Genomic DNA, 27,090 nt, shown 5'->3' with positions numbered 1-27,090 from the left:
AAAAGATACACAGTATGAGCATGGTTTAAGTATCTACAGAAACACACACCCACACACACACACACACACACACACCTCTGGATCCAGTTCTCCCCTGCGTTTATATATAGCCTTCTCTCCAGTTAGTCCATCAATGATTTTAGCATCATCCAGTTCTCCCAGAGCCTGGTTCTTCAGCCACTGTCGCTCCTTCCCTTTGGCCTGAAACAAACACACAAACACATAAACACACACACACATGCAAAGACACACACACACAGTTGGAGCCAAAGTTTCAAACCCAACAAGGGCTGGAAAACACATTATGTACCAATCAACCAAATACATAAACACATTTCAAAATCTGTCTGGGGAAGATGATTTGGTGGAGCTTTCAGAGATTGTGAAACAAGAGAGTGTCATTCACACACAGACACTCTCACAGACTAAAGGAGAGGTTTACAATACATACAATATAAGTAAACTCATAGGAGCTCATGGATAATTGCTTGTGCATACATTTGTCACTCCCACAAATCCATCTACCACCTTTCCTCACATCCACACCCACAGAACAAAGGAGGCAGGAGGCTCGCTCTGAAGGTCTGACCCCGTTTCTTAGCATGTCAAGATATGTTACCAACATGTTATAATACTCCTCTTTTTGCTGTGGTCACTTGGACGAAAGAAGGAGAGAGGAAGAGCAACATCACTTTCTCCTATCTTCGGTTTGCTCCCTGAGGAAGCAGATCTCCTCTACAGAAAAAATACTGCTAACAAAAGGAGGAACACAATCCGCCCCCCTCCCTACCCACTTTGGGTCACACACATGGCCTTTACAAACAGTGATCATATTTAGTTTCAAGTGTGTTTTCCTTACTTATATATGACGTGTGTACACACCAAAGAACATAGATTAGCCATCAGTTCACACACAGCACAGGTCTCATGACATTATGTCACTGATAAGCATTGACATACACAACAATAGTCGTCATTTGTAGTTAAATGGGTGTGTGTTAGTGAACACAATGTACACATAACTTTGTATGTATGAACAAAATGTACAAAAGAAGAAGGAATGCATGTATTAAATAAACCTTATTATACCAACCCTGGAGAGGTGTGCGCTTTATATTTATAGACAAACCTGAATAACTGAGTTACAATCTAAGTTAAACGTGCTGGCAGCCTAACACTGGCAGGGCAACAAAGCAAACTTGCGCTGCAGCTACAAGTCATGGGCAGACAGTGTTGTTAGCAGTTTTAAATAGCAAGGACCAAAGTGACATTTCCACATACATTTCCATGCTGTTTAATGTGCTGCAGCATATAATTAGCTATCTAGCCTGCTAACTGACATTAGCGTAGCACTTTTCCCCGTTGAATGTTTGTTTGGTGGCTCGTTCAACAAGCTAAGCTGCAGGGCATGACGTGTGTTCTTGTTTGTAAGTTAGATAAGAAGGAGACTTTTGCAGGAAAGCTAATGTGGGTTGTTGTTCGGAGTCTGTGGCTCTTGTGTAGCAGGACGCTATCAGGCTCGGTGTGACCGTCTATGATCGAACGCTGACGTTACTGCTTCATGCAAAGATTTGATTGGCTGCATGGAAACACTGTCTCCGTCTACATGAACAGATAACAGAATGGTATTCCTTAAATTAATGCAAAACTAGGGGGTGCCATCATGAAACTAAAAAATAGAAAATAGAAATTTCTCCCTTTTAATTTCTGATTTTTTTTCTCAAAGGAAGAACATCGGACAAGTGATTTTCAGAGCAGATATGTATGTATACTATAGACAAGAAATACATGCAATTTAATATAAGCTGGACTTTAAATCTTTATTAATAATCATTTGCATACTATGCTGTAAGTAAACAGTGACAGGCTATCCAATTTGGATAAAACTATTGGTCAATTTATCAATTAGTTGATTTGAATTTGTCTTATGTGAGAGTAAACTGAATATATTTGGTTCTTTAGGTGAACAAAAACAATTTGATGGCATCACGCTGGGCTTTAGAGAAGTATCATGGTCATTTACTACTACTACTACTTATTTACGTCTCATTTCTGACATTTTACAGGAAAAACATGATTAATTGAGAAAACAATTTGCAGATGTTAATGGAAACAATAGTTCAGGACCTGGTTTCTGTGGAGCCAGCATGTGTTCTTCTTGATGAGTGATTGTAGTTCGCACAAGGTCAGTCACAAAAATGATTTTCTTTTGATTAGCTCATTGTGATCAAGCTTTTCCAAAACATCCCTCCTCCCATGGGATGTCTCTGTATGACTGTCATCTCCTGAGAACTTGAAGCTTGGAGCTCTTCTAAATATTGGCACAGGAGTAACTGCCTAGGTTAAGGCAACTTGATAAAATGCTTTTACTCCTACTACTAAAAGTAGGAGCAAATATGCATCGCTCTGACTTCTGGCCAGTTAGAACTGATTTCCTCCTCTGAGAAGCTTGATGAATACAAGCCCAGGTGTTTATATCTGGCAAGCCAGTCCATTGTTGAGAGATAAATAGAGAGGGGTTTCTCCCAGGGGAGATTGAAGCGGATGGAAACAATACACTATCAGTTTTTTGAAAACTTGCCAGCTATGGTTAAATGTGTGTGTGTGTGTGTGTGTGTGAGATCCCATCAATCACTCTGCAGGTATGATAAAAATAACATGACCTCACAGCGTCATGCCTGCTGTGATTTGTATAATCTCAGTCGTCTTTACAGCGGGAAAAAAGCTTGGGGCTACAAGGACAAACACAAACAATAACCGACGTTCATGTTCAAAGCCAGCGCTGGCATGGCAGCAAACACCTGGATGGAAAACACAAACACACACACACACACACACAAATACACCCACCCACCACAAATACACAAATAGAGCTTCACACCTGGACAGGAGAATAATAGAGCAAGGCTTAGTGTTGCTGCTCTGTAATCATTGTCGCATGCTGCATGATTTTCCTCTCGTCACATGCGCACACACAAACACACACACACACACAAACCAAACTTGAATGCATACACACACACATTTACCCAAAGACACTCAAACAAAGAGAGGAAAGTAGGAACCAAAATAATGAAATTGAGACAAAATATCGCATCCTCCCCTCCCTAAACTCTGGCTTTAAATTCATTCAACCAATCAGGGTGCTTGTGGGAAACAGCGCCCCCTCCATCCCGCCTCAACACCACCACATTTGAGATTGTATGAGGTCAACCAATTGTCATCTACCTACTTTTGTTTTCTGACTGACCTCTGTCAACTGGACCGCAGTCCTTGCTGTGCGACTGTCATTACAAAGAACTGTACAAACCAATTCATACTGAAATTCCAGTTAACATCAGTGTTTCCAAAAATTACAAACATCAGGCTGAATTTACAAGGAAATGTCCTCAACCTGATAGACAACACATGCAGGATTTGCATTTAATGAACAGCGCAGACATAATAAAATGTTTTTTTGGTGAGAACATTTCTGATAATAACAGGATGGAACAATATTTAAATATTTTTGTTTATTGAATTTGACTGAATTTGATTATATTATCATATTGTGTTCTCTATTTACAACGTTATTTTGTCCAAATGAATGATTCTAGGCAAATTGTAATTATTAACTAACAAAATGAGTCATTGAAGCTTTTCATTGCATTAAAATGAATTTAATTATTAATTTGTCATATCATGTTCTGATTATCACTACAAAAGGAAAGGCTAGAGATAATGTCTGAAATTGTAAAATGTAACATTACAGTCATGTTAATTTGTTAATTTGTCCATCTGTCAAAAATCATGCATAACGATGTTAAGACTTGAAATTTTGGAATTTAGCGATTTTTCAAAACTTCAGTGACTGGCTTTAGTCAGAACTAAGTGTGATGCCAAGTGGACTAACCTGTAAACTGTCCAGGATGATGCGTAGAGACTGAACTTGTCTCCTGACAGCGTTGGAGAAACGCTCGTAGGTGGCAGCATCATACTCGCTCATATCAATCTCCTTCAACCTGAGATGAAAGGACAGAAAAACAGAGAGAGTGAGAGAAGAGACTGATTGATTTTACATTAAAAATGATAAGCATGTGTTCTATTCAAGCATACAGTATGTTTTTTTTTTTTTACATAACTCTTCTTTGATGGTTTCTAGGCCTCTGTTTTCATAATGGTGCAAAGCAGGTGACAGGCAGTTTCATTGGCCACGAGCAAATTTCTTCCCACCTGCATCCGTTCAGTAACTCTGTGGCAGTATCACTTGGGCAGGAAGCATTCAAGATATTATCAATACAAATTAAGCGACACCGGAACTTTTTTGGTTTAAACACAAACTTGCATCTGTAGACATCTCGATCACAATGTCCCCTTGTACTGTATGTACTGGTCCACCATCTCTCTTCTCACTATATAAAGAAATGAATCTCTGTCTATCTGTATGTATGTGGGTTTGTCCTTTGCGTATCTCAAGAACCACTCATCTGATCTACTTCATACCTGGCAGATGAATTACTGGGGAAACGTGGAAGTGCAATGTCGATGTGTGAAGTTGTTCGGACAAGCGGTTCTCGAGAAATATATGAAAATGCCTCATAAATAACATTGGTTGGAGGTGGGATTACATCTGTAGTGATGAGAACTACCATAGAGAATGAATTGAAAAAGTTTAGAGAGTTAAGTTCTATTCCCGTTCCTCACGTGTAGGAACTTTGTATGTATGTTCAAGACATAGTGCAGGATGTCTCAGGCACGTTTTGAACGGGCTCTACAGTTCATCCAATCAACTTCAGCTCAACTCAAAATTGTAGTCTCCAGATATTCTGCGTGTGAGGCGTTTAGGGAGCATCGGTAAAATGTAGCATCTACTGATAGCCTGCATGTGAGGCATTTATGGGACATGGGTAAACTATAGCGTCTACTTATAGCATGCGTGTGAAACATTTAGGGAACATTGGTAAATTATAGCGTCTACCAATAGTCGTCATGAGAGGCATTTAGGGGATGGGCACATCTCTCTAGGTATTGAGAAATCGGCCTGTTCTGAACAGGCACTGTCCTATTAAATTATAAACAATACAAAGACCCGCTCATAAAAACACAGCTCTACAGTGCTCTAAGACTCCTCAGGATACCTTTAAATCTCACAGGCCAACCATTTAATCTGCAGACACTATCTCAAGGTTGTTGCAAAATGTTAACATGAACATCCACTGAGATAACTGGTTAGTTACAACTAAACTTTCCATAAAGGTTCCAAGTTCATAAAGAACAAATCATCAAATGCACACCAGCATGGATAAGAAGACACCTATGAGGACTATCCATCCTCACATACCACCACTTTATACATTCATTGGAAAAGCTGAGGGTGCTACCTCTTCTTTCCTTGCTTTTTCCAAAAGAATCGCATTTTTCATTTCAAAGACAGACAAGTCTATGAATGCAACCACGATGATGCAGCAGAGCGAAATCACACCTGCAACTTTGGAATACATTTGAAGCTACTGCTTGTGCAAATACACAGTTAAATCTTTTCACTAACACAGCACACCTGCGGATAAACTGACACAGGGGTCAGTGTCGTTAAATATGTAGCGCTTTGTGTGCGTGTGTATTTTCTTTAAAACACACCTGTGGACAAGACAGGTGGGCTGTGACCCCAAAGCCGAGCTTATCAGTATTATCACACTGTGCAGGTACTTTAGGATCGCTGACACACACAGACAGGTAAGGGTCTTACCTCCACCATGTGAGCACAAACTGATGTGTTTAAGTGTGTGTGTGTGTTGGACAGAGACAGAAGGAGGTGGGTGAAATCTCTCCCAGGTGTTTGAAACTTGTGATGACAACCAGACCGTGACCACCGAAGAGATACTGAACAGCGACTTCAAAAAGCAGGCAGGGTTTGTAGGATGGTGGAGAGGTTCTGACTTTATGTGTCACAGCTTGCAAGAAACCTGTGTGTGCGTGTGTGTGTGTGTGTGTGTGACTGGTTGCATGAGAGCAGAGTCAGACAGACACAGTATATTGTGTAGTCTGTGATGGCATCAGCCATGCAATCGAAAAGACCATACACACACACACACACACACACACACACACACACACACACACACACATTCACACACACACACACACACACACACATTCACACTCAGAGGATATCTGTCAGCATGATATCTGCAACAGGTGTCTGAATTAAGATAAAGTACATCATCAGTGACCTCTCCACCTCCCATGGCCAAAAGAATTCACAATAACAATATTATCTATGGAAATTTAAAAAAAAAAAATGCTATCAGTCAAATCATCTTAACTTTGTTTATTGCGTGTTTTGTCTCTTTTCTGGAAAATGAATTATACTCAGAATACGAGTGTAGGGAAGTAGAGAGAGAGTCTGTAACCATAACTATACAAAAGCGTACAAAAAGAACAATTCCACATAATGGACAGTGAAAAGCCAACCAGATGAACTGATAAAAAAAAGATCAACAAGGTGTGTGTGTGTGTGTGTGTGTGTGTGTGTGTGTGTGTGGCGTTGGAGGAGGGAGACAAAACGAGAACGGAAAGAAACGGAAATGATTTAAGAGGCGCTGGATTATTTACACAATATTATCATGTGTGTTATTAACGTGATATCAATATTTCATTATTCAAATATCACAGTTATTGTTAATGGTATATTGTGACACCCCTAGTTATGTATGATTCTGAAACAAACAATAATAAAAAAAAGTTAAATGATCAAGAAGAAGAAATATAAATATATCTGGTTAAGATTTTTGACATGTGACTGGTAGCTGATAATGATGTAAAAGACGTCCTCTGATTAACATTTAACATGTTTGTTTCAAGGTATTCCATTCATTTGTAGTTACAGTATTTTTGGCTGTCTGGTCCTCTGCATTCACACCACATCATGACAGCCCATACAGCGAGACATGGCACAGTGGCTTCCTCCACACATTCCTATGTGTGCATATATGGGTGTGTGTGTGTGTGTGTATGCTTGAGAGTTTATATGGTGGGCAGACACTCTGGCCAGTGGCCGCTGCTATTTCCTCCAAATTCCTGAACCTTGACTTAAACTTAAACAGGAGAACGAAAGGGAGCGAATTACAGAGAAAGAGAGAGAGTGTTTTGGCTGAAGGTGGAGACAGCGCACTGAGATTTCACACAGAACAACCACAAAAACAAGGCTGACACTCCCTGAAACTAAACAGACAAACAGTAGCTTTTCATGCACAACACGTCCGTCTCCCAGGCTATAGACAACGATGAAGAAACTAGTTTTCTTTTCAAATATTTTGTTCTAATTTTACTCTGCAAATTATGAGGCATTGGATTGGAGGAGCAGAATGGTTAAACAAAACACTGGTTTTGTTTTAACGGTTACTTTTTCGCTTTTGCTTTTTGGTTCTGTCAAACATCTTCTCATCACAACCTCCTACATATGTTCACACTTACTGCGTGTTGTGGTTGCCTTGCTATTCATTGGTGTGTTAAAATATTTCCATTGGCAATAAACATATGAAATATGTTTAACACTTAGCAACGTGTCCAACATGTTTTAATGTCAACTCTTGAACAACTCTTTCCATTTTTGTAGGTGTATTTCGACACTTATGGATTCTCAGCTGATGGAAACTCTCCTCGCTCTCATTTACTGCATTTTATTGTTGTTGTTTTTTTTAATTCTAGAAACACATACGTACCAACTTAGAGATTCCACAATACAGGTAACAATACAGATTTTTTTCACATGTTGTTGGACATACAGTATGTGTATTTGACCATCATTACCCTGCTATATGTATGCCACCATGAAACTAGAATATAACAAAGCAATGATGCAACAAGGATGAAATTAATGTAAAAGGTGTCGTGACTACAATGTAACATTTACTACAAGAGGACAAACTTCCTACAACCCTATGTTTTATTCATAATGGTTCCTTTCACCCTATGACTTGTAGCCAGCAAACCAATGTCTAGTTTTCAGGTCACATTAAAAAGACAACTTAACCTATTCTGTAACTTTGTCTACCTGTAAAACACACAAAAATGATTTTTTAAATCAACTAATTAATTTTTGACTTTCAAAACTGGTAAAAACCTGCAAAATACAGGATGGTTTGTAAGGTATGTAGACACAGTCAGAAAGATAGTCAAAGTGTGTGTGTGTGTGTGTGTGTGTGTGTTTCGTGTTTTAGGCATACCTAAGCCTGTTTTTGCTTGTGCGTGTCAGGTACTCAAGGATTTATGGAAGGATTACAGTTTGATGCTTAACATAAAGCTAAGTAAACAAAGGATTGTACGCACAGATCAGTGGATGAGAATGTATGGAAAAAGCCTGACAGGGTTGACGTTAGATATGAAAAAAATCCTGCTGTGTTCAAAAACAAGTACAGTGACATCTACTTGGAAGCTGAGTATTAGCATGTAGCTACAAGATTTTCTCTGGGCTTAGTGGGACACTGATAGACAGGCAGAAGGCGTGCAGGGAGGGGAGACAGAGGGAAGTAGGGAAAAGGTCTCAAGGAAGAAATTGGAAAATGGAAGCAAGGGTGGTGAAATGGGTTGAGACAGAGGGAAGAAGAGAAGAGGAGTCCAAGAGGCTGTCCTCTTGGTGTGAAAGCAGTCAGTGTATGAGAAGAGCCATGAAGGAAAGGGGGAGGCAGAAGGGGGGGGGACGAGGGGGATGGGGGAGCAAAGAAAGTGAAGAGAACGAGGCTGTTTGAAGCAGGAGAGAACAGAGAAGGCCTTCATGGTTGAGCTGGTGAAAGAGGTGCCCTCTCAACCTTCCACTCTGAAGCAAAATACAGACACACACACACACACACACACACATACACTAACACACACACACACTGCCCAGTGGGATCCACTGTTCTATCGCTCATCCATTCGGCCGGGGCAGTGCAGCCTTTGGTTATTTGCCCAGGATGGAGCACCATACCTGGGATGGCTGACTGACCAGGGAACCCTGCAGATGGCTAAATAAAAAGGCCACACACAAATATACACACACCTGTTCCACATTACACACTTTAGATCTGGATGGTTTCCAAAGTGGAAAAAGACAGTGAGTCCAAAACATCTGTGCACCTCCACACAGCAACAACACAAAGAGGTTTATGAGTGTTGTTTCCCACCTGTAGAGCTAAGTCAGTTGAGCTATGGAAAAAAGAGGGAGGCAACTTGAGAAAGTGGATCATTACTTGATGACTATTTTCTGTATTTAATATGACCTACCTTTCTTTGAAGGCTTTTTCACCCATTTCGCGGGCTGCTTTGCGGATCTCTTCTGGAACTGCATCCTTCTCGGCCTGGGAAACCTGGTAGACCTTGTGTCCTGCATCCAGGCGATAGGGACCCCCTTTACCACCCAGCCCTGCTGTGTCTCTGCCGCCTGCGGAGAAACATCTTGTTAGGGATACACCAATCAGTGCTTGTGGAGCCACTTCAGATAACCAATCACTGACTTGAACTACACATTTTGCCCAGACCTTCAACTGATTCAATAAAATTACTGTATTAATTTTACTATAACTTTTACTTCTAACTGTTTTTATTAATTCCTTGTTTATTGTGTAGTTGTGTTGTTTCTGTCTGCTGTTTGTGTTCTTGTTCTCGGGTCTCTCTTAGAAATGACATCTTAATCTCAATGAGACTGCCTGATTAAATAAAGATTAAATAAAATAAATAAATAAACAAATACAACGCTAGCCTCAAAGACACAGAACAGAGTGTCCAAATTACAGAAAAAATCATAAATGGCCTGGTCTGCATAGACGAGAACTTACTACCTGGCAAGCTGAAACTGTGATGCCTGCAGTTTGGATTGCTTCCATGTCTGATGTGGCCTCTGACAATCTACGAGATTCCCATCACCAAACTCAAGAAGCTGGAAAGAACATTCAGCTCCTGCATAAAGAAGTGGCTTGGACTTCCATGTTGCCTCAGCAGGATTGGCTTGTATGGGAATGGTGCACTGGAACCGCCTGTCTTTAGCCTTGCTGAAGAATACAAGAGCACCAAGGTGTGGCGGAGCATGACCCTGGCTGAGTCTCAAGACGTTGGGGTACGAGCAACTGCTCCCAGGCTGACAACTGGGAGGAAGTGGACCCTGTCTGAGGCTGTAGAGCAAGCTAAATCTGCTCTCAGGCATGGAGACATTGTAGGTCAGGTGCAGTGTGGGAGAGGTGGTTTTGGTCTCATGACAAGTTGTCCCACTTGGCGCAAAGCAACATCAGCCAAGAGGTGAAAGGTAGTAGTTACTGAGGTCCAGTAGCAAGGGGTGTGAGGTGCAAGGGCAGTCTCACAGGTCAAACAGGGCCAATGGACAACATGGGAAAACCTGGAGCACCTCAGACTCACCTTGAGAGATCTTTGTGAGATGCAAGGAGGCAGAATTAGTTTTATCATCAGAGCCACCTATGATGTGCTTCCTTCTCCGAAGAACTTAAACCAGTGGATTGGAGAAGATCCGTCATGTCCGCTCTGCCAAAAACCAGCAACTCTAAGGCACATCCTTACCAGCTGCAAAACCAGTCTTTCCCAAGGCCTCTATACATGGAGACACAACCAGGTTCTCCGACTACTGGCAAGTAACCTGGAGCAGAGGAGAACCGTTGCCAACACCATCCCCAAACAACTGGCTTCTCTCACACCACTGCATTCGTACCAGCAGGAAAACTCCCAACGCTTCCAACTACAAGGAGAGAATCAAGCCTGTTGGACACAACCCATGACTGGAAGATCCAGGTCGATCAAGACCAGAAGCTCATCTTTCCACCACAGATCATGACAACAAATCTCAGGCTGGACCTAGTCTTGTGGTTTACCTCACAGAGGTCCCTATGCATCATGGAGCTAACTGTGCCTTGGGAGGCTGCAGTGGGTAAAGTGTAGCTGAAGTGAGCTCACAGCAGCTGAAGCAGTGCAGCGGGGCTGGAGAGCACAAGTGCTCCCAGCGGAGGTGGGCTGCAGAGATTTTATGGCCTAATTAACCACCAGGCCCTACGGCAAGCCATCAGGTCATTGTCGGAGCAGCAGTTGCTGGAGGAGCAGCAATTAAGCAGTTGCTGAGAGAAGGGAGCACACCACTGCCATCTCAAACATATCCCACCCTACACAACCCCTTTCACAGTAATGTGTGTGTTAAAATGTCATTACGGATTTCAATCTTCATTTTGTCAATAGATGGAATTTGTGAGTATTGTTGACCCAGTAAGAAACCTGTTACCTGTGCCTCCTGCCCACTGGTTACCCCCAACATGAGGATCATTGTTGGGGTCGATCTTGCCATGTTTTGGGGCTGTGACATCCAAGCCACTTTCCCTCTGGATGGTAATCTGGAAGGAAAGGAGTGAGAGATGCCACATAGGTCAGTTTTATACATTCAGAGAAAAACTCCAGGTTTTTACATATCCGTGTTAGATTTCTGCTGCCATCCCAATCGATGTGGTGCTCAAACCACTGTTAAACCACATTTGAAAAACTCACAGCAGCATGTCTTTCCAGAAACAATGTCCCGGTTATTCAGGATGATTCACAAACCTCATTGTGAACAGTTTTCTTTGGAACTACTTTTTATCAAAGAAAGTTCCTATTATTAAGTATTTTTAGGTCTAAAATGGCTAAGAGACAGTTGTACCCTTATACCATTCACAAGATTGCATTAAAGACTAGTGGTCTCCCTTTCAGAGGCTGTCATAGAGGAGAAAAAGCATGATGACTGGCGAAGCAGTTACTGAAATAAATTCCAAACCATGTTAAAACATTCCCTAAGAGAGTGTCAAAGAAAACACCTTTGGTTGTAGTTATAGTGGTAATCACACTTTGCCACAAATAGAGATATTTGAGCTTGTACTTTTTTCTTTCCCAAGCTCACACAACCCTACTGGACACGTTTTCTTTGTGTTCACCTCTTGATGTACTGAATTAATATGTGACAGCCATCCAACCCCTCAAAACGGTCAGCTACCCACCACACAGTTGAAGCAATAAAAGAATGGACTTTCTATCTCTCAGGTTTTTGGTTTCAGCAGAGCAGACAGAACAGGCTCTGTCTAACTCTGCAGGAGAGTGATGGAGAGGGAAGAAGCAGAGACAGAGAGAGAGGTTAAGGCTTTTGGACATTTAGGTCCATCTTAAAAGCAACATCAGAGCCAAAATCAGCATGCTGGTTCTCACACGAAGGCAAGGCAACCAGCCAGAGTCTGGCACGCATGAAGGAGTGAGAGAGAAAGGGGTAGTTATGTGGGAGACTAAGTGTATCCCCTGTAGTTCAGTTGCATTCTTACATACTACAGGCATTTGTATGGTATTTGGGGAAAATGAGGTTTTGTTGTTTACTGTGAGTGGCTGTCTGTGAGTTATTATCTTCACTGTATTTGATTTTTGCTTGGTTTGTCATGGTGTGAGCGGTTGGTGAGAGACTTATCTCGAGAGAGCAGCACTCCAGCTGAGAGGTGCCCCTCCTCTTTCTAAGCTGACCCACTGTCCACACCTCAAACTGACACACAGTGGAGCTCAGAGCTCAGGCTCTGTTCTCACACCTACATGAAGCCGAGTAGTGCTGCATCAGCAGAGCTCTCTATATTTAGTGCAGATTAGGAGGGTCAGTCTGATATACACCATGCCAGATTATAAAGACAAGATAACACTCACTGTGGGAACCAGATTATACAGTGGACACAGGTGTCATGAAAAGCTTTGTTTGGTTGCTGTTTCTCACTAAATTTATTGGTTTCTGCTATTTTCCATCTCTGCATTCACACATGAAGCAGATGACATTCAAACTGGCAATCTTCCAGGAATGAACTGACATCTTTAACCTCTCTAGTTCAGCTAATATTAGTGTTCAAATGTAAAAAAAAAAAAAAAAAAAGCAACAACTATAATTGTATTAATTTTGAACAAAACCACTTAACATAAATAAAAATTATTGGCAATAAACCAATAATTTTGTGACTAGGAGTTGAGGCAGGATTTAAAAAAAAATGAGACTTATAGGTTTTAGCGTATATGTATAGGTATATGCAATACCATTAAATTTTGAAAACTTATCCAAAAATCTATTTAAACAATAATACATCAATAAACAATAAAACAAAAATATAAACCAAACATAAAATAACAAATTCAGAAAAATATGAGTAAAAATAAATAAAAATGTACCGTCTGACTGACATATCAGTGTGGCTGATAATTCAATAGACGTATTGAAAAAAATGTGTTAAAATAAAGAATATTTCACTACATATTAGATTTTTTTTTACTGTCAAATATTGATATTGGCATTGAAATAAAATGCAGCCAGTAAAGGAAATCTTACATAGAGACACAGACATGCAGACGTACCATGATCCCTTCATCTAAAAAGTTCAGCTGTGTTGACTGTTGACAATACACATCTACATGTGCAAATCTTAACTGGCCATGTCCTTGCATGACAATAACAGTAGGGATGGGGGAGGGGCTGTTTGAATAATCAGCAGGGTTTCAAACTGGCAATTGAAAATGACAAACATCCTCACTGTGTCATGTAGCTGCAAACCAACAGAGAATCTGTGTATCAAAAGAGCTTTCCATTACTCCAGCGTTACTGAGGATCTACATGAGGTGTGTGTATGCGTGTGCGTGCTTGGAGGTGAACCATCGTTAACCTCAGTAACCAGAGAGAGCTCGGCGCCATAGGTCTGTGGTGAGGTAAAGGGTCAGAGGTTTAAGCCACTCGCGTCACCACAGCTCACCTTCAGGATCTCACCTCCGCTATGTGACTGCTCTCTGATTACACACTAATGCATAAGAGTCTGTGTATGTGTGAGTCATGCACCACATACAGAAAAAAAAACAGCAGCAGAACATGAGCTTTGCTGGACACATGCCTTCCCCATGCAGGCGAAAGAGAGTGTGCACCTGATGCACGGGAATGTGGCTTCAAAGGCTTAGCTGCGACATATCTTTTCACTGAGTGTTTATGACTGCGGTTACGATCATTTGATAAACGCCACACACGCTCTTCTCCCCCTGCCAGCGCCACCTCCGTCAGGCCAGTTATCTGCTGGGTTTTGATGCTAATTTTAAGTGTGAAATATGTCCATTAAAGAGGACGTTGAGATACCAGGGTTCCAGTTTCAGTTGTTTCAGTAATCCAGCCTTGTCATCACACTGTATATAGATAAAACTCTTCATCCTGGCTCAGTTACAACCAGTAAATGGGTGACTAATGCTCTACTTTTGGGTTTAGAAAAATGATGAGTGATGCTTTACAACATGTGTCCGTTTTGGGTTCTGAATGGCTTTTAAAGCGGTTCAGGTTCCTACTCTGGTTGTGTCAGAGACATGACTCATTTGGACTGTGCTGCTTACAGGATGATGCATGAGGGTGTGTCACATTACGATGTCCCAGCAAGGGTCCTGGTAGAAGGACGATCAGTTTCACTAACTAGATGAACACTGTCAGATAGGAGAAAATTCACATTCCTTCTAATATAATCAGCTACAGTAGCATCTGTCTTTCTACTTCAAACCACCTCCCCTGCCTGAGTCTGTAATGTGCAACGATAAGGGCTCAATTATATTTCTTAAAGTTCTCATCCAGTATATTTTTGGCAGGGCTTGTATAATTATTTATATTTTTTTCCGGGATTCTTCTTGAATTTTTTGAATTAGTGTGACTTGTACAATCACAAGACTTTTGTGTTCTCCGCAGAGTTTCAGCTTAGGTCTTTGACACATGTTTGTCACACTTTGGTAATTACAAATCAGAAAAAGATAAGATTGTAAAGAACCAAACTAGTAGAAAAATAAACCATAATCCAAATATTGGACAAATTAAAATTCTGACTCAAAGACTGCACTAGAGGAAAGGATACAACCAAAGTAAATGGGATTCATCCACTGGGGTCTGTCTATGTTTGTACGAAATTTCATGGGAATCCATCCAATAAAGTAATTGTTGAGCTATATCAGTCTTGACCAAAGTGGTAGACTGACTGACAGACCCAATGACATTACCATCCCTAGAACTACACTGCCAGCGTGGCTAAAAAACTGGATTCACAAAACTGTCAAATTAGTTAAACTGAGAGTGTCCCCCGTAGCTGAATGGTAAAACGCCAAAAGCAAAGAAGCTATGTATCACCAGTGAAAAAGCAACATTTTGTCCCCATAGGGGGAACAACACAGCAATTAATCTAGTAGACATATACACAAGAGTAAACACATAAGTAAAAGTACATAACAGTCAATCCAACAACTAATGGTGAAACAAGGGCATTTGGAACGTAGATAAAAGATATCTGTCAATATTTACTTGGTTACATATCTGACGAAACAGAGGAAGTAACAGTATCAGTTCAACTGCTATGAAACTGTGACAGTAGTGGTTGTTATAGCAACAGAATGTCAAGCTGAAACCAGCTGCCACTCAGAGAACAACAGGGATGCATATTGTCAATTAATGTGATGAACCCCACTGGCAGCCACAGTGAGTGAATGTTTAAATCTACACAGCAGTGAGTTGAGTAGCAGTTTAGATGCTTAAGATGGGAGTACTGAAGAATAGGGATAACTCATAACTTTTCTCTTGAAATACAATCTTAGTTTTTTTCCACAAGATGTTAGGTATAGATATAATTGATGGGAATTTTGTTTTTTTTCTCCACAGGCTTAAATCTGGGTGTGTTTGGGTTTTTTCTGTTTGTTTGATTGCCAGGTCTCGCAGTGCACAATGCTGCATATTTGAACAAGCTCGACCTGACTCCATCCTGTTGCTGAAATGTGGATTTTGTGTCTCCAAACAAATGTGAGGAGACTGAAACATTGTGGTTTCAAGCTTTAAAACAAACCTTTAGAAACTAATGGGTGACGTCACAGACACTATTGTTATTTATGTCTCTATATTTCTACAGTCTGTCATTGAAGCATGAGAAAACATTATGTAAACCCAGGATGTTGTTGTTGCTACTGGTCCCAGTGATGAGCGGTAAGTTAAAGACGGCACCCTTATCCTGAGACAGAAGAACCAAAAGAAATAGAAGGAGGCAAGGGAGGAGGGGTTGGGGGCCTTAGTGGAGAAAACTTCATTTTTATGACTGTGGGAATCAATGTCTCTGCCTTCTCTCTCAATGAGTTTTTCCATCCTCTCTGTTTTCTTCACCCAGCGTCTCACCGTCATCTGTGGTCCACGCCTCGTCTTGTAGGATTAATAGCCTCATAAATTTCTGATTCTCCCTTTAGACGCCTGCACACAGAGAGATTTAGGAGAGATGGCCTCTGTGTGTGTGTGTAATCGTATGAGCCCACTAGTGATTGATTTTTGTGTGTGAATGTGTGCCCCTGTGTGAACTCGGGTGCATGCGATGCATATGTGTGTGTGTATAAAGGCATGTTTGTACATGAACCTGTGAACATGTGCAAGTGTATCTATGTGTGATTTCATGCCTGAGTGCAAAATACTCTTTATTCATAGAGTTTATGAATCCAATATGTGCTGTTTGTATGTGCATGTGTGTAAAAACTATAATTTAGTCATTTGTACTTGACTTATGGTACACAATGTGTGATGTGGTAACAAGCCTTTTAATACATGCAGTTATTTGCTTGCTGTTAATGACAACTGTTTGCAGATTGTGGAGCAAGTCTGCAAGGCAGCAAATTTGAACTTTAAAGAAGCAAGCATGTGTATATGTGGGTATGAGCGTGACTGATAAGCTAGTTTCAACGGGGCAAGGGCAAGGAGGGAAAGCAGTGGCAGGTGTCCAGCCAGAACAGTAGAGGAAAACAAAACTCAGACATTGACATACGGGTACAAAAACAACCATATTGTACAAATAAAGGATGAGTGACTGGTTATATAAAGGTGAATTGGTATGAATGTGAATACCTGCAGACACCTACCTGGCACCAGAATCACTAGTTAAACAAAGGACATGTATTGTCCGTGTGCAGATAGGTGATGACTGATGTCTCCTGTGCATTTGTGAATGTCTGTATCGATGATGTCAACGATGCGGTAATGGAGCAAAGTCAGACTGAAGCCAAAGAGAGATGACAGAAGAAAAACACTAACACAGCTCGGTGTGATGATTGTGACTGAATAACATTTGTGGATGGCGCTCCAGTATTATGAAGACAATAAGACAAGTCTTTGCCAATTAAAACTGAATCTTCTTAAAATGTTAAGAGCATGAAGACTTCCTTCTTTTTCCATTTCATACTTTGGTCAAAAGCCTGACTGTTACACTCTTATAGCATGTCACAAAAATAAGACATTTGGCGAGCATGCAAACAGGTAGGCTCATATGGAGGTGAGGTGTGTAAACAGTTTGGTAAAGTAGCACATCTGAGCAGATAGAGAGGGCCTTTCAGGCAGGTATGTTTAAATACAGTAGAGCTACTGTTGTTTGCAGAGGGCTAACATGGAGCACAGGGAGCGTCTGTCTAAGTCTGACCTACAGTGGACTCAAGGTGCCCCATCAAAGAAGACCTGGCTACTGAGGAATCTAACCCAAGAAGAGGTCCCGTGTGTGCACTGCAGGTGTGCAAGTTTGTGGGAGTGTGTGGACATTAAATAGAGTCTCACTCCAACGCAGTCTGAAATATTTCGCTCTGTAGCCCTAAACCTCAGCAATCTCTTGCAAGAGATTTATATCACTGAATTCATAGCATCCCAAAACATTATGATTCCTTCTCATGGGAGTATATTTAAAAAGTGAGGAATGCAGCCTGCTCCTTGTACATCACATAAAAGACGCTTATCTTATTGACTTGGAAATTATTAATCAATTTGTTTTATTACTTATTTAAGATTCTATGAATCATCTTTTTTTCAGATTCCAGAAATACTCTCTGGATGCTAACGAGGACAACAATCACTTATCTACATGAGTCAATGCTATGATGCTATGTCTCTTTGATAGCCACATTTTAGTACATGATAAGTCTTCTGTCTCTCAGTTGCTTGTGCACAATCCACAGATCCACAGATAGTGCGCCGTACATCTGGAAGGCAACATTATCTAAAGAATTTGTCTGTCTGCGTTGTGTATGTGGGCATCTTAACAATGCTGTCTCAGTACCCAGAGTGCTGGCCTGAATGTTTTGACCTAAAGCAAGGGTCAAACTTATTACATCATCATACACAATACCCGTCCATTCATTCACGCCCACTCTGGGTACAGCCAGGTCATAAATTTCAGTTCTGGAAACGTTCCGGTTCGCATAAAATAAGGAATGTTTCCGCAGTCAGTGTTTTCTGCCAGAGTGAGGCAAGTATGCAGTGTGATGTTCAGTTGAGTAATGTTCACACTAATTATTTTTGAAGTAGCGCTGCCACTCAGTGGTGTTTAGAGAAACTGCAGGCTGCAAGGATCATACTCATTTTCCAGTCATCTTTGTGATACAACATTTAGGCACCCAAGAGAGATAACAATCTATGAACCAATTAAAATTTTAAGACAAAACATCTTAATTACCAAGTCAGTTGAGTTGTGATATTACCTGTAAGGGTCTGCCATCTTCCGACCCAATCATATTCCTCCATTCCATCAGCGATCGCTGCAGAGCGTCCAATCCTGTCTCCCAGAGCCGGACGTACCCACCCATATCCACTGTGACCACACCTCCGGACCCGAGAGGAGCCATTAGCACGTCAGACTCTGACACCTTAGATAACCAGTTGGTGTAAGGTGACACAGTCATTGACCTGCCAGGTACGACAATGGAGAGAGTCAAGACACAGTCCTATACAGAAATCAGCAAAAGGGCATTGATACTTTCGCTGGGTGTAACATTTAAATTATCTTTGTGTAAATCAAAATCAAAATCAGATGTCATCTTATGTCAGAGGGTTTTGACCTTAATTGTGTGTGTGTCAGCAAACTGTCTTTTTTTTTTTAAATCTTGGCTTAAGTGGTCAAAAAAAGACTCAGGCGGCAGAAAGATGTAAGAAGAATTTTTAAAAAAAGGCAAAAATCATCAAAGACAAGACACAAAGCACAGGACGGGAAACAAAATGCTGCTTTTTTTTGAACAATACAAGCAGGAACATAAAATTTATATTTTCTGCTTGCACAATAATTATGAATTCTTTATGAATTGTGAGAACTACTGCATGTAGGATAAGTGTAAAGGCTGAATTATACACATTTCATTGTTTGGTGACACATAAGAATAAAATAAGACCAAAACAAAGAATAGTTTTAAAGAAGTATGCAAGTTTAAAAGGATATTGGTCAAACATATAAAGACCATCAATTACTTGTTTTCATTTGGTTCAAAGCTGTTTCTGACCACTAGCTGGTGCTAGAGCATGCAAAAATCCAGTTATTGTTCTCAAAGTATTGCAGAGAGAGATAGTAAGAAACATGTTTGTTGTGTTTACCTTGGAACAGGAACATATTTGACTTTTTTAGAGTTCAGATCAGTCACTTCCAGGTAAGCCGCTGTCATTGGAGGTGTGACATCTGAGTGACGAACGAGAAAACTTCTTTACAGTGGGGCCACAATGAATAAATTCTCTGATTCACACACAAGTGGAACAAAAAAGAGATTTTCTACGTTCTAAACAAGACGTATGTGATTTGATCTCTGACCTTTGGGATAGACCTCCTTCAGGGGCACCTTGTTGGGTGGAAGGGCCCGGACCACCTGATTGGCTGAGAGCAGACTGACACAATTATCTCGTTTGGGCGTGGTGGACCGAAGCCCACTTCTGAAGAATGTCTGAGCCCCACTCTCACCACTCTTCATCACTGATAAGTCAACAGGCCTTTTAAAGCTGTATACTTCATTAGGAGACTAGACAAGAAAAGAAATCAAGGAAAATATCACTGCTTACATACAGCATCAAGCACATAGTTGTATAATCAAGTTGTGCGTACATTAATATTCTATCAGTTCAGCTCTAGCACCCACACTACAGTAACTCGTTCAACCAACCTCTCATGCATTCGTTCATTTCCTCCCATTTAATTTTTTCCAGGCATACATTAAGCTGGGCAGGGACATGCTGAATGGGTTGCCACTCCAATGCATGGTTCACGCAGATACATGGACCCTCACACTCATATGTATGCTCATATAGAGTCTTTGATCCACCTGACTTGCATTGTTGGTACAGTAAAATAGATAAAGGGAGAACAGCCAAACTCCATAACAAAAAGCATAAATTATATTCCTTTATGCTACACAGCAACAGGGTTGCAACAGTAAATCACCTCGCCATCCCGCAAGTACAGCTTCCTTAAACCTGCACTATGTAATTAGGTGAAGTCAAAGTGGAAAATAACATTTTGTATGAACAACTTTGGTAACACTGAAAACATTTTATATGATACCACTGAGCTGCAAACTCCTCATATTTTACCTAACCGAGAAGAAACTACATTAGTGGAAATATCAGACACATTTACATGAAAATGTTGTCCAGTGCAACTTAAGCGTCACATGATAATAACATATTTAAAAAATAATTTACACACATTAACCAACAATGTTCACAATGTCCTCTTTTCACTCACCATGAGGTCTGGGAAGCCTACAATGACTTGTGCGAAGCAGCTGGGATCTGCCATTATACGATTAGGGGAAACGATCTTCTGGTCAAGGGCGGCACTCAGGTTCTCATTGGGAAGCTGGTCACATGACAGCATCTGGGGGATGGACAGTTCGGCTGGTAGCCGACAAGGGCATGACAGAATAGACAAAAAGAAAAAAAAAAAAAAAGGAGATGAAAGGGATTGAAACTCTTCTGTTAACGTACCAAAATTTGCACTTGTGGAAAGAGTTTCAAAGTGTATTATAGAGGTGTACTTCATGTGACTACACTAGCTGAATCCCTCACATGAAGTACACCTCTACAATACAATTTGGAGCTCTTTCCATAAGTGCAATATATTTTTTATACAGTATATTAGTTAGAGAACAGTCCACGGTGCCCAGTTAGAAAACCAGAGGTCCACTGAGTTATTACTTTTCGGTGACTGCTTCAGTCTAGATAGTGGACATTACTCATGACTTCACATTTCGTTGTCACTAATGGTGTTGAGGAGTGGCATGAATGTTTAATATTGATTGAGACATGACTGGTTCACACATTAGCTAAGAGGTCTTGTCAAGGCAGACATATGGTTGGCTGAGGGCCCCGGCCTTTTTGTCTATATGTGTGTCTACTTGATTTTGTTAATGGGGTTGACATAATGTCTGTAGTAAGTAATGCAGAGCAGCAGGATAGAACATAATAGCCCTATTAACCTTTGTTTACAGCTGTGAGATATCCTTACTGTTATATATACCTGAGCTGACTCCATGCCCTGAGCTGACGGAGTCCTCACTGATGCTGTGGAGCTGACACACTCCAGAGTCTTCAGCTGCCATGTGCATGGGTTTGGTCAGCAGGAACTTCCTATTCAATGACATATAGAGTACGTCTCGTTACCACTGAAATCAAAGATTTAGACCCTGAGAGAGGCTTGAAATCTGCCACGTACTTGTTGGTGTTGCTCTCCAGCAGGAGCCAACGATCCTCCGCTACAAGGAAGACAGATTTCAGGTTTATGGGGAGGGAGATGGAGTGAACGCGGCCCTCAAGTACATCCAGCACCTCCAGCTGGTTGCTGCAGTCACAAACAAACACAAACACAAGCACACGGCTCAGCGATTAATACCACCATAACACTGAGATTATGCTGTTTAGCAGTGTTGTGGATAATCTAGTTTAGGGTATCTTACCCATCCTCCTTATAGAAGAGGAGCCAGTTTTTGTGGGAGAAGTCACGGCACATTTTATACCCTCCCTACAAAAAACAATCAATATGCACCACACATTAACTTCAGACAAAATGTTATACTAGTTCTAGTTCATCTCCAAAAACAAATGTTTATTAGTTAGGAAAGAAATAACATGTCTAGTCTATGTCTTGAATTAAGAGTGGAGATGATCCCTGAGCATTCGGGAGCCACAAGCCAATTCACATTCCTCTCTGGAGACTTTGAGACCTCTGACCTGTTGTTCCTTACTGCCCCACCAGTTCGAGGCCCTGGTGGAAGGCTGATCGCTGTCCTGAGACAACATGAGCCTCCGCACAGCGCCTGTGACCATGTCCAAATGGAGCACCGTGTTACTCTGGCAGAGAGACAGACCGAAAAAGAGAGAGAATGAGATTTACAGAATAAGAATACACTCCAGTTACTAGTATCAAAATCACAGACACAGATATGCTGTTCACATACATTTGACTTTTTTTATTGTATGGACAGTGACTAGTCAACAACGCAGGCTTTGTTCTCTGGATTTTTCTTTTTTTACATCAGTGCTAGAGCAGTCTGTGTCAGAGCTGGGATGCTTTCTCAGACATTTCTCATGCTCGCAGAAATATCCTTATTGCTCGTCTTGTTACCACGTCTTCACCCACCTCTCCTTAGTTTGCAAATGGGCATTTCTTTTAGCAGAACCAGAAAGCCGAATCTATATTTTGGCACTATCGCTGAATAATAATTTATATACTATAATAATTTGGACTCAAGCTTGAGTATGGCAAGTGTCAAAATGTTGTTTATGTACACAAAGAATAAGGACTTGTAATAAGACCGGCCATTATTGTAAATAAGAATCTGTTCTTAATGTCTTGCCTGGTAAAATAAAGGTTAAATAAAAAAGAATCATAACTCAAAATATAGCCACAAGCGGTGAGAAGCACATAATTTGACATACATGTATTGTACATCTTTTAAAGATCCACAAGAACCAACGTGTGTGTGTGCGTATGTGTGTGTGAACAAAGTTCACAACAGACAGCCGGCAGAAACAGGAGGATGAATACACCTGGATTCGAACAGGTGACCTCACAGTCACAGGGCATGTGTCTAGGCCACTAGACCATCAGGACAACACAGCTGTTGTTGACAGCCATTGCAATATTGCAAGAAATATTGTGCTGGTGGTCAGTGTGTCAAAGTGAATTTGGAAAAGGTGAGTTATCTTAACAGTCTGTTATGCCTTTAACAACAGTCAACAGCAGAGGGAGTCAGGAGTTGTGAGAGGAGGAGTGACAATTAGCACAGGTTTTATGGTTTCTGAGCGAGAATAATAAATCTTATAATCATAATAACTTTATGCACCCAACAGAGGGTGCTCTTCTCCAGGTGAAACTCTGGATCTTAGTACTGATGTCCTGTTAGCTGTTACTACCCTGAGCAGTGTCTCTGCTAACCGTCCACTTCACTGCAAGTTAATTTGATTCAATTTAGATAGACATATTGACTGTATATGCTTATGCATTTGTGTGCTTCCTTTATTCATATCAGATAAGCAGTAAGATATCAGTGTGTGTGTGTGTGTATATACAGTGTGTGTTGGGTGAACTGTGCAAAGGCTTTTATTTGTGACGCACCAGGCTTCATCTTCAATTGAGTTTTATGAGAAGGAGCCACAGGGGAGCTGGCCTCGGCCCCGGCAGCCCTGCTTCACACTAATGGTTTCCTTATGGCCTCCCATTCCTGACATACACACTACTGTACTGTAGACTGGTTGAGCTATTCAGAGAAGGCAAACCCCATTTCCTGATTCTAAACATACAACTGCCTTTGGAGAGCATGTACATGTGTGAGCACATGTGTATTTTCTGCATGTGGATTTGTCTTTTGACAGGCCAGAGTGTTTCACTCAGGTTTTCTATGTGTGTATGTCAAGGAGTGTGTTGTATATGTAATGATGTCTTTGAGTTTCTCTTAGTATTTTGTATTATCATATCTGTGTGTGCATGTATCTGTGTGAATTCTTGCAAGAACCTGCACTCGTGTGTGCACATGTGTATGTACGTGTGCTGGTTTTCCTGATTTCCCTGCAAGGCCAGTGACCTGTGAGTGAACTTTAAGTTGTCTGGACCTCTTCATTTTTAGACGTAACATGATCCATCACAGTGGTATTTTTAGAAGTCCTCCTCTTGCCTAATATGCACCAGCTGGAGAAATAGCTAACATGCATTGTTCTTGTCTTACGCGCTCCTGTCGTAGGCCAGGGTCTTATGGGGTAAGAGAGATTCAACAGCAAACAACGACTAACCACCAACCATTTTAAGACACTCTAACAGACTTGAAGCACGGTTATTTTAAAACTGTGAGGAATCTGTGGTTGTCCTCAGAAAAAAAGCTTAAATGCCAGTGTTGAACGTTATATGTCATAGTGGTCAGTCAGCAACGACAGCAGAGACATGAAACTATCTGGAAATAGATTTTGATTTATTTCTGAATGTTGACAGTGTGTGAGTGTAAGGTGTGTTTAGTATGTCATACTCCCACCTCTTACATTTTGCGGTACCACATTGTTTGTGTATATCATGTTCATGCTTACGAAAAGATAATAACGGCCATTATCACATTCCTCTCAACAATAAATCTGCGAGTGTTTGTTTTCTTTTCAGTTCATTTTGCAGAGTGTGATTACTTGTTTTATCCTGAGTTCTCTCCGCTGTAATAAAGTTACCCTGTGCTGATTTTGACCACCTGTGGCGCTGTGGAGCAATGTTTTAATGAATGAATTATTGAGCCCTATTTTAATCGTGCGAGCGTAACGACAAGCGCAGCGTGGTAGGTCTCGGGCACACAGACGGTGTGGGTGCATCCACGCGCACCTGCTATTTTGGTTCATGTATGTGCAGCAGTGCAAAGTGCAAAGGGGCTAGATGAAGGTGAATATAGATCAGCGTGTGTGGTGATTATTAAATACTCTCTCAGCCAGTCACATCATTGCTCTCATAGCTCTGAAACAGCTGAGCCAATCACAGTTCAGAATGATAACAGCTCAACAAATGTCTGGATGGTTCAGAGCACCATAGCATGAACATACATTACCACAAATCTGCAGCTAATTAACCATAATTCCAATGAATTTCACCTGGTCACATAGTTTAGTAATTAACGTTACACAACAGCGTTTGCACTGCAACGTATTTCAAGAGTAAAACATGAGACGTTACTTTTGCTAAAAAGAAAGTTGGATGATGTGTGATGTGTGTAGAGGTGTGTGTAGTAATACTGTAGCAGCCTGGTATCGTTTTCAGACGATTTAATGAAGGTAAACACAGTAAACAGCCATGTGTCACAGCACTGCGCTCTGGAGCGACACTTCTGTAATCGGAGGCTGCAGATTTACCAACATATCAGTCCTGCTGTCTTCAGATGTTGCAGTGATTTAATGAACTGGAGGAGAAGCTTTTCATACAGTATAAACAGCTGTGGACAACAGATACTGTAAGAATCACCCACATTCGTTTAGATCAATGCAGACTGATTTACTGATGTTCCTGCTTTAACCACATTAGACATTATCTTCTGTGAAGATTTTGGTTTGAGAGTGTTAAATTGTAATAACTTTTTTATATTTCAAGTATTAATCCGTTATTTCACCATGTTTACAGCAAGTCTTTAGTTTGCCTTTGTTGATAAAATCACAAAAAGCAGCAGCAGACTGACGTTGCACCAGAAACAGATGTGGTTCATCTGTTTTCAGCGCAACGTCTAGGACCAAATTTCAACCAAAATACATCAATTCGCTTTGTGCTGCTTCATTTGAATGAACCTCCCACCAGTTTGCACCTCTCCTCCCATCTGTGCACCATGCGCTCTGCGCTGGTCACCAAAATACCACACAGATGGGCACAGTTTCAAGGTCAGGAAAATACCAAACAGTCAGAGTGCTGCTTGCACTGATTGTTGTGCCTCCACGAAAATAGAGTCTATTATGTTGTTTGCCTCTCTGTTCTGTACTATTTTTTCAAAGCTGTTAAAGCATTAATATACACTGAATCTGGAAAATTCTATCAGTAGTGTGAAGATGGAAAGATAAAAACTCTAAATGATATTTTTGGGGTTAAAACAGGAGCTAGACACCCTCTCCTGGTTTGGAACTTTAACCGCTGCTGCAAAGCTGACTACATCCCGTTTGATGATGTCATAGGGAAGAGAAGTAGCCTGACTTAAGTGTGCAAAAAATATTAATGTCCACAACTAATGTAAGCCAGATTCCGCTCTGTGTGGGGGTGCTACTAAGATATCATTGCACCATGACACTGCTTATCCACCCCACTTGAGTTTTAAATAGGCAGTTTCCTTACTCAGAATACACGTTTTTCCATGGGGATTCATAAAAACATCAATGAATCTAATCAGTGTGATCATGTAGTCATAAAAGCTCGTCTCGTGTGTGTGTGTGTGTGTGTGTGTGTGTGTGTGTGTGGTGCAGGTATTCCTCATGTTGTGGGGACATTAATCTGTTTACAGTCATGTTGTGAGAAAATCACCTCCTTATGGGGACAAAAAGCAATTCCCTTTAACATAAATCATTAATTTTAGGGTGAAGACTTGGTTTAAATGTAAATTTAGGGTTATGTTAAGGTTAGGGTTAGGGTTAGGCATGTGGTGGTTATGGTTAAGGTTAAATGAATGGAAGTCAATGTAACGTCCTCTGACGTGATGTAAACACAACTGTGTGTGTGCATGCATGCGCCAACCTGCTCCTCATGTAGCACCACTTGTCCATCCAGAGGACTGCCAAGGGGAGCAATAGTGACAAAGGGCTGCCAGACGCCACTGATGGTCCTGGGGAAGACGTCGTAAAGCTCCATGCACTGGATTGTCTCCCCGCGCTCCTTCATAGAGTACAGGGACACTGGGTTACACGTGGCCACGTATAACACATCTGCAAGATAAAAACAGATGTTATGTAGTACTGTAATTCATTCTGTGATGCACGTCTGTCTACATATCCAGCTGTTACTGTGTATTAATAATACATATTCCAGGACATTGTTACTAGTAGCAACCACCACTGGCACAGTTACATCATAGCTGTTTGCCCGCTGTTATATCAGATCTGTGTCCATGCCAATATCAACAGGTATCTTGTATCTACTCTCCAAATGCCCTTGTTGGAGCATTGTGTGTATATATTTAATTTCTTGTCACTATTTTGTGAAAATTTGAGATATGAAATTAATTATTTTCTGTGATCAGTTTAGTTCTGATCACGCTTGCTGTTACTCATGTGGACTCTACTGTATTTATATGTAGTGTTATACTAGATTAATTACTGTG

The 27,090-nt window shown here is 40.9% G+C and overlaps 1 protein-coding gene across 1 annotated transcript in view; it reads right to left on the bottom strand.

Moving 5' to 3' along the window:
• vwa8 (von Willebrand factor A domain containing 8) overlaps positions 1-27,090 on the bottom strand; it is a 77,494-nt gene that overhangs the window by 6,351 nt on the left and 44,053 nt on the right. The window contains exons 29-41 of the mRNA XM_044365514.1: positions 26,508-26,695; positions 22,004-22,123; positions 21,730-21,794; positions 21,489-21,614; positions 21,294-21,403; positions 20,520-20,671; positions 19,593-19,797; positions 19,382-19,463; positions 18,499-18,703; positions 11,234-11,342; positions 9,241-9,397; positions 3,893-4,001; positions 76-201 (exon numbers count right to left, since the gene is read on the bottom strand). Of these exons, the coding sequence (XP_044221449.1) occupies positions 76-201; positions 3,893-4,001; positions 9,241-9,397; positions 11,234-11,342; positions 18,499-18,703; positions 19,382-19,463; positions 19,593-19,797; positions 20,520-20,671; positions 21,294-21,403; positions 21,489-21,614; positions 21,730-21,794; positions 22,004-22,123; positions 26,508-26,695 (1,754 nt within the window). The remainder of the gene's footprint in view (positions 1-75; positions 202-3,892; positions 4,002-9,240; positions 9,398-11,233; positions 11,343-18,498; positions 18,704-19,381; positions 19,464-19,592; positions 19,798-20,519; positions 20,672-21,293; positions 21,404-21,488; positions 21,615-21,729; positions 21,795-22,003; positions 22,124-26,507; positions 26,696-27,090) is intronic.

The sequence above is a fragment of the Thunnus albacares genome, chromosome 11 (genome assembly GCF_914725855.1).
Source record: "Thunnus albacares chromosome 11, fThuAlb1.1, whole genome shotgun sequence".
Taxonomy (NCBI): domain Eukaryota; kingdom Metazoa; phylum Chordata; class Actinopteri; order Scombriformes; family Scombridae; genus Thunnus; species Thunnus albacares.
The sequence above is the reverse complement of the archived record's forward strand: the minus strand, read 5'-3'. Positions and strand labels throughout refer to the sequence as shown.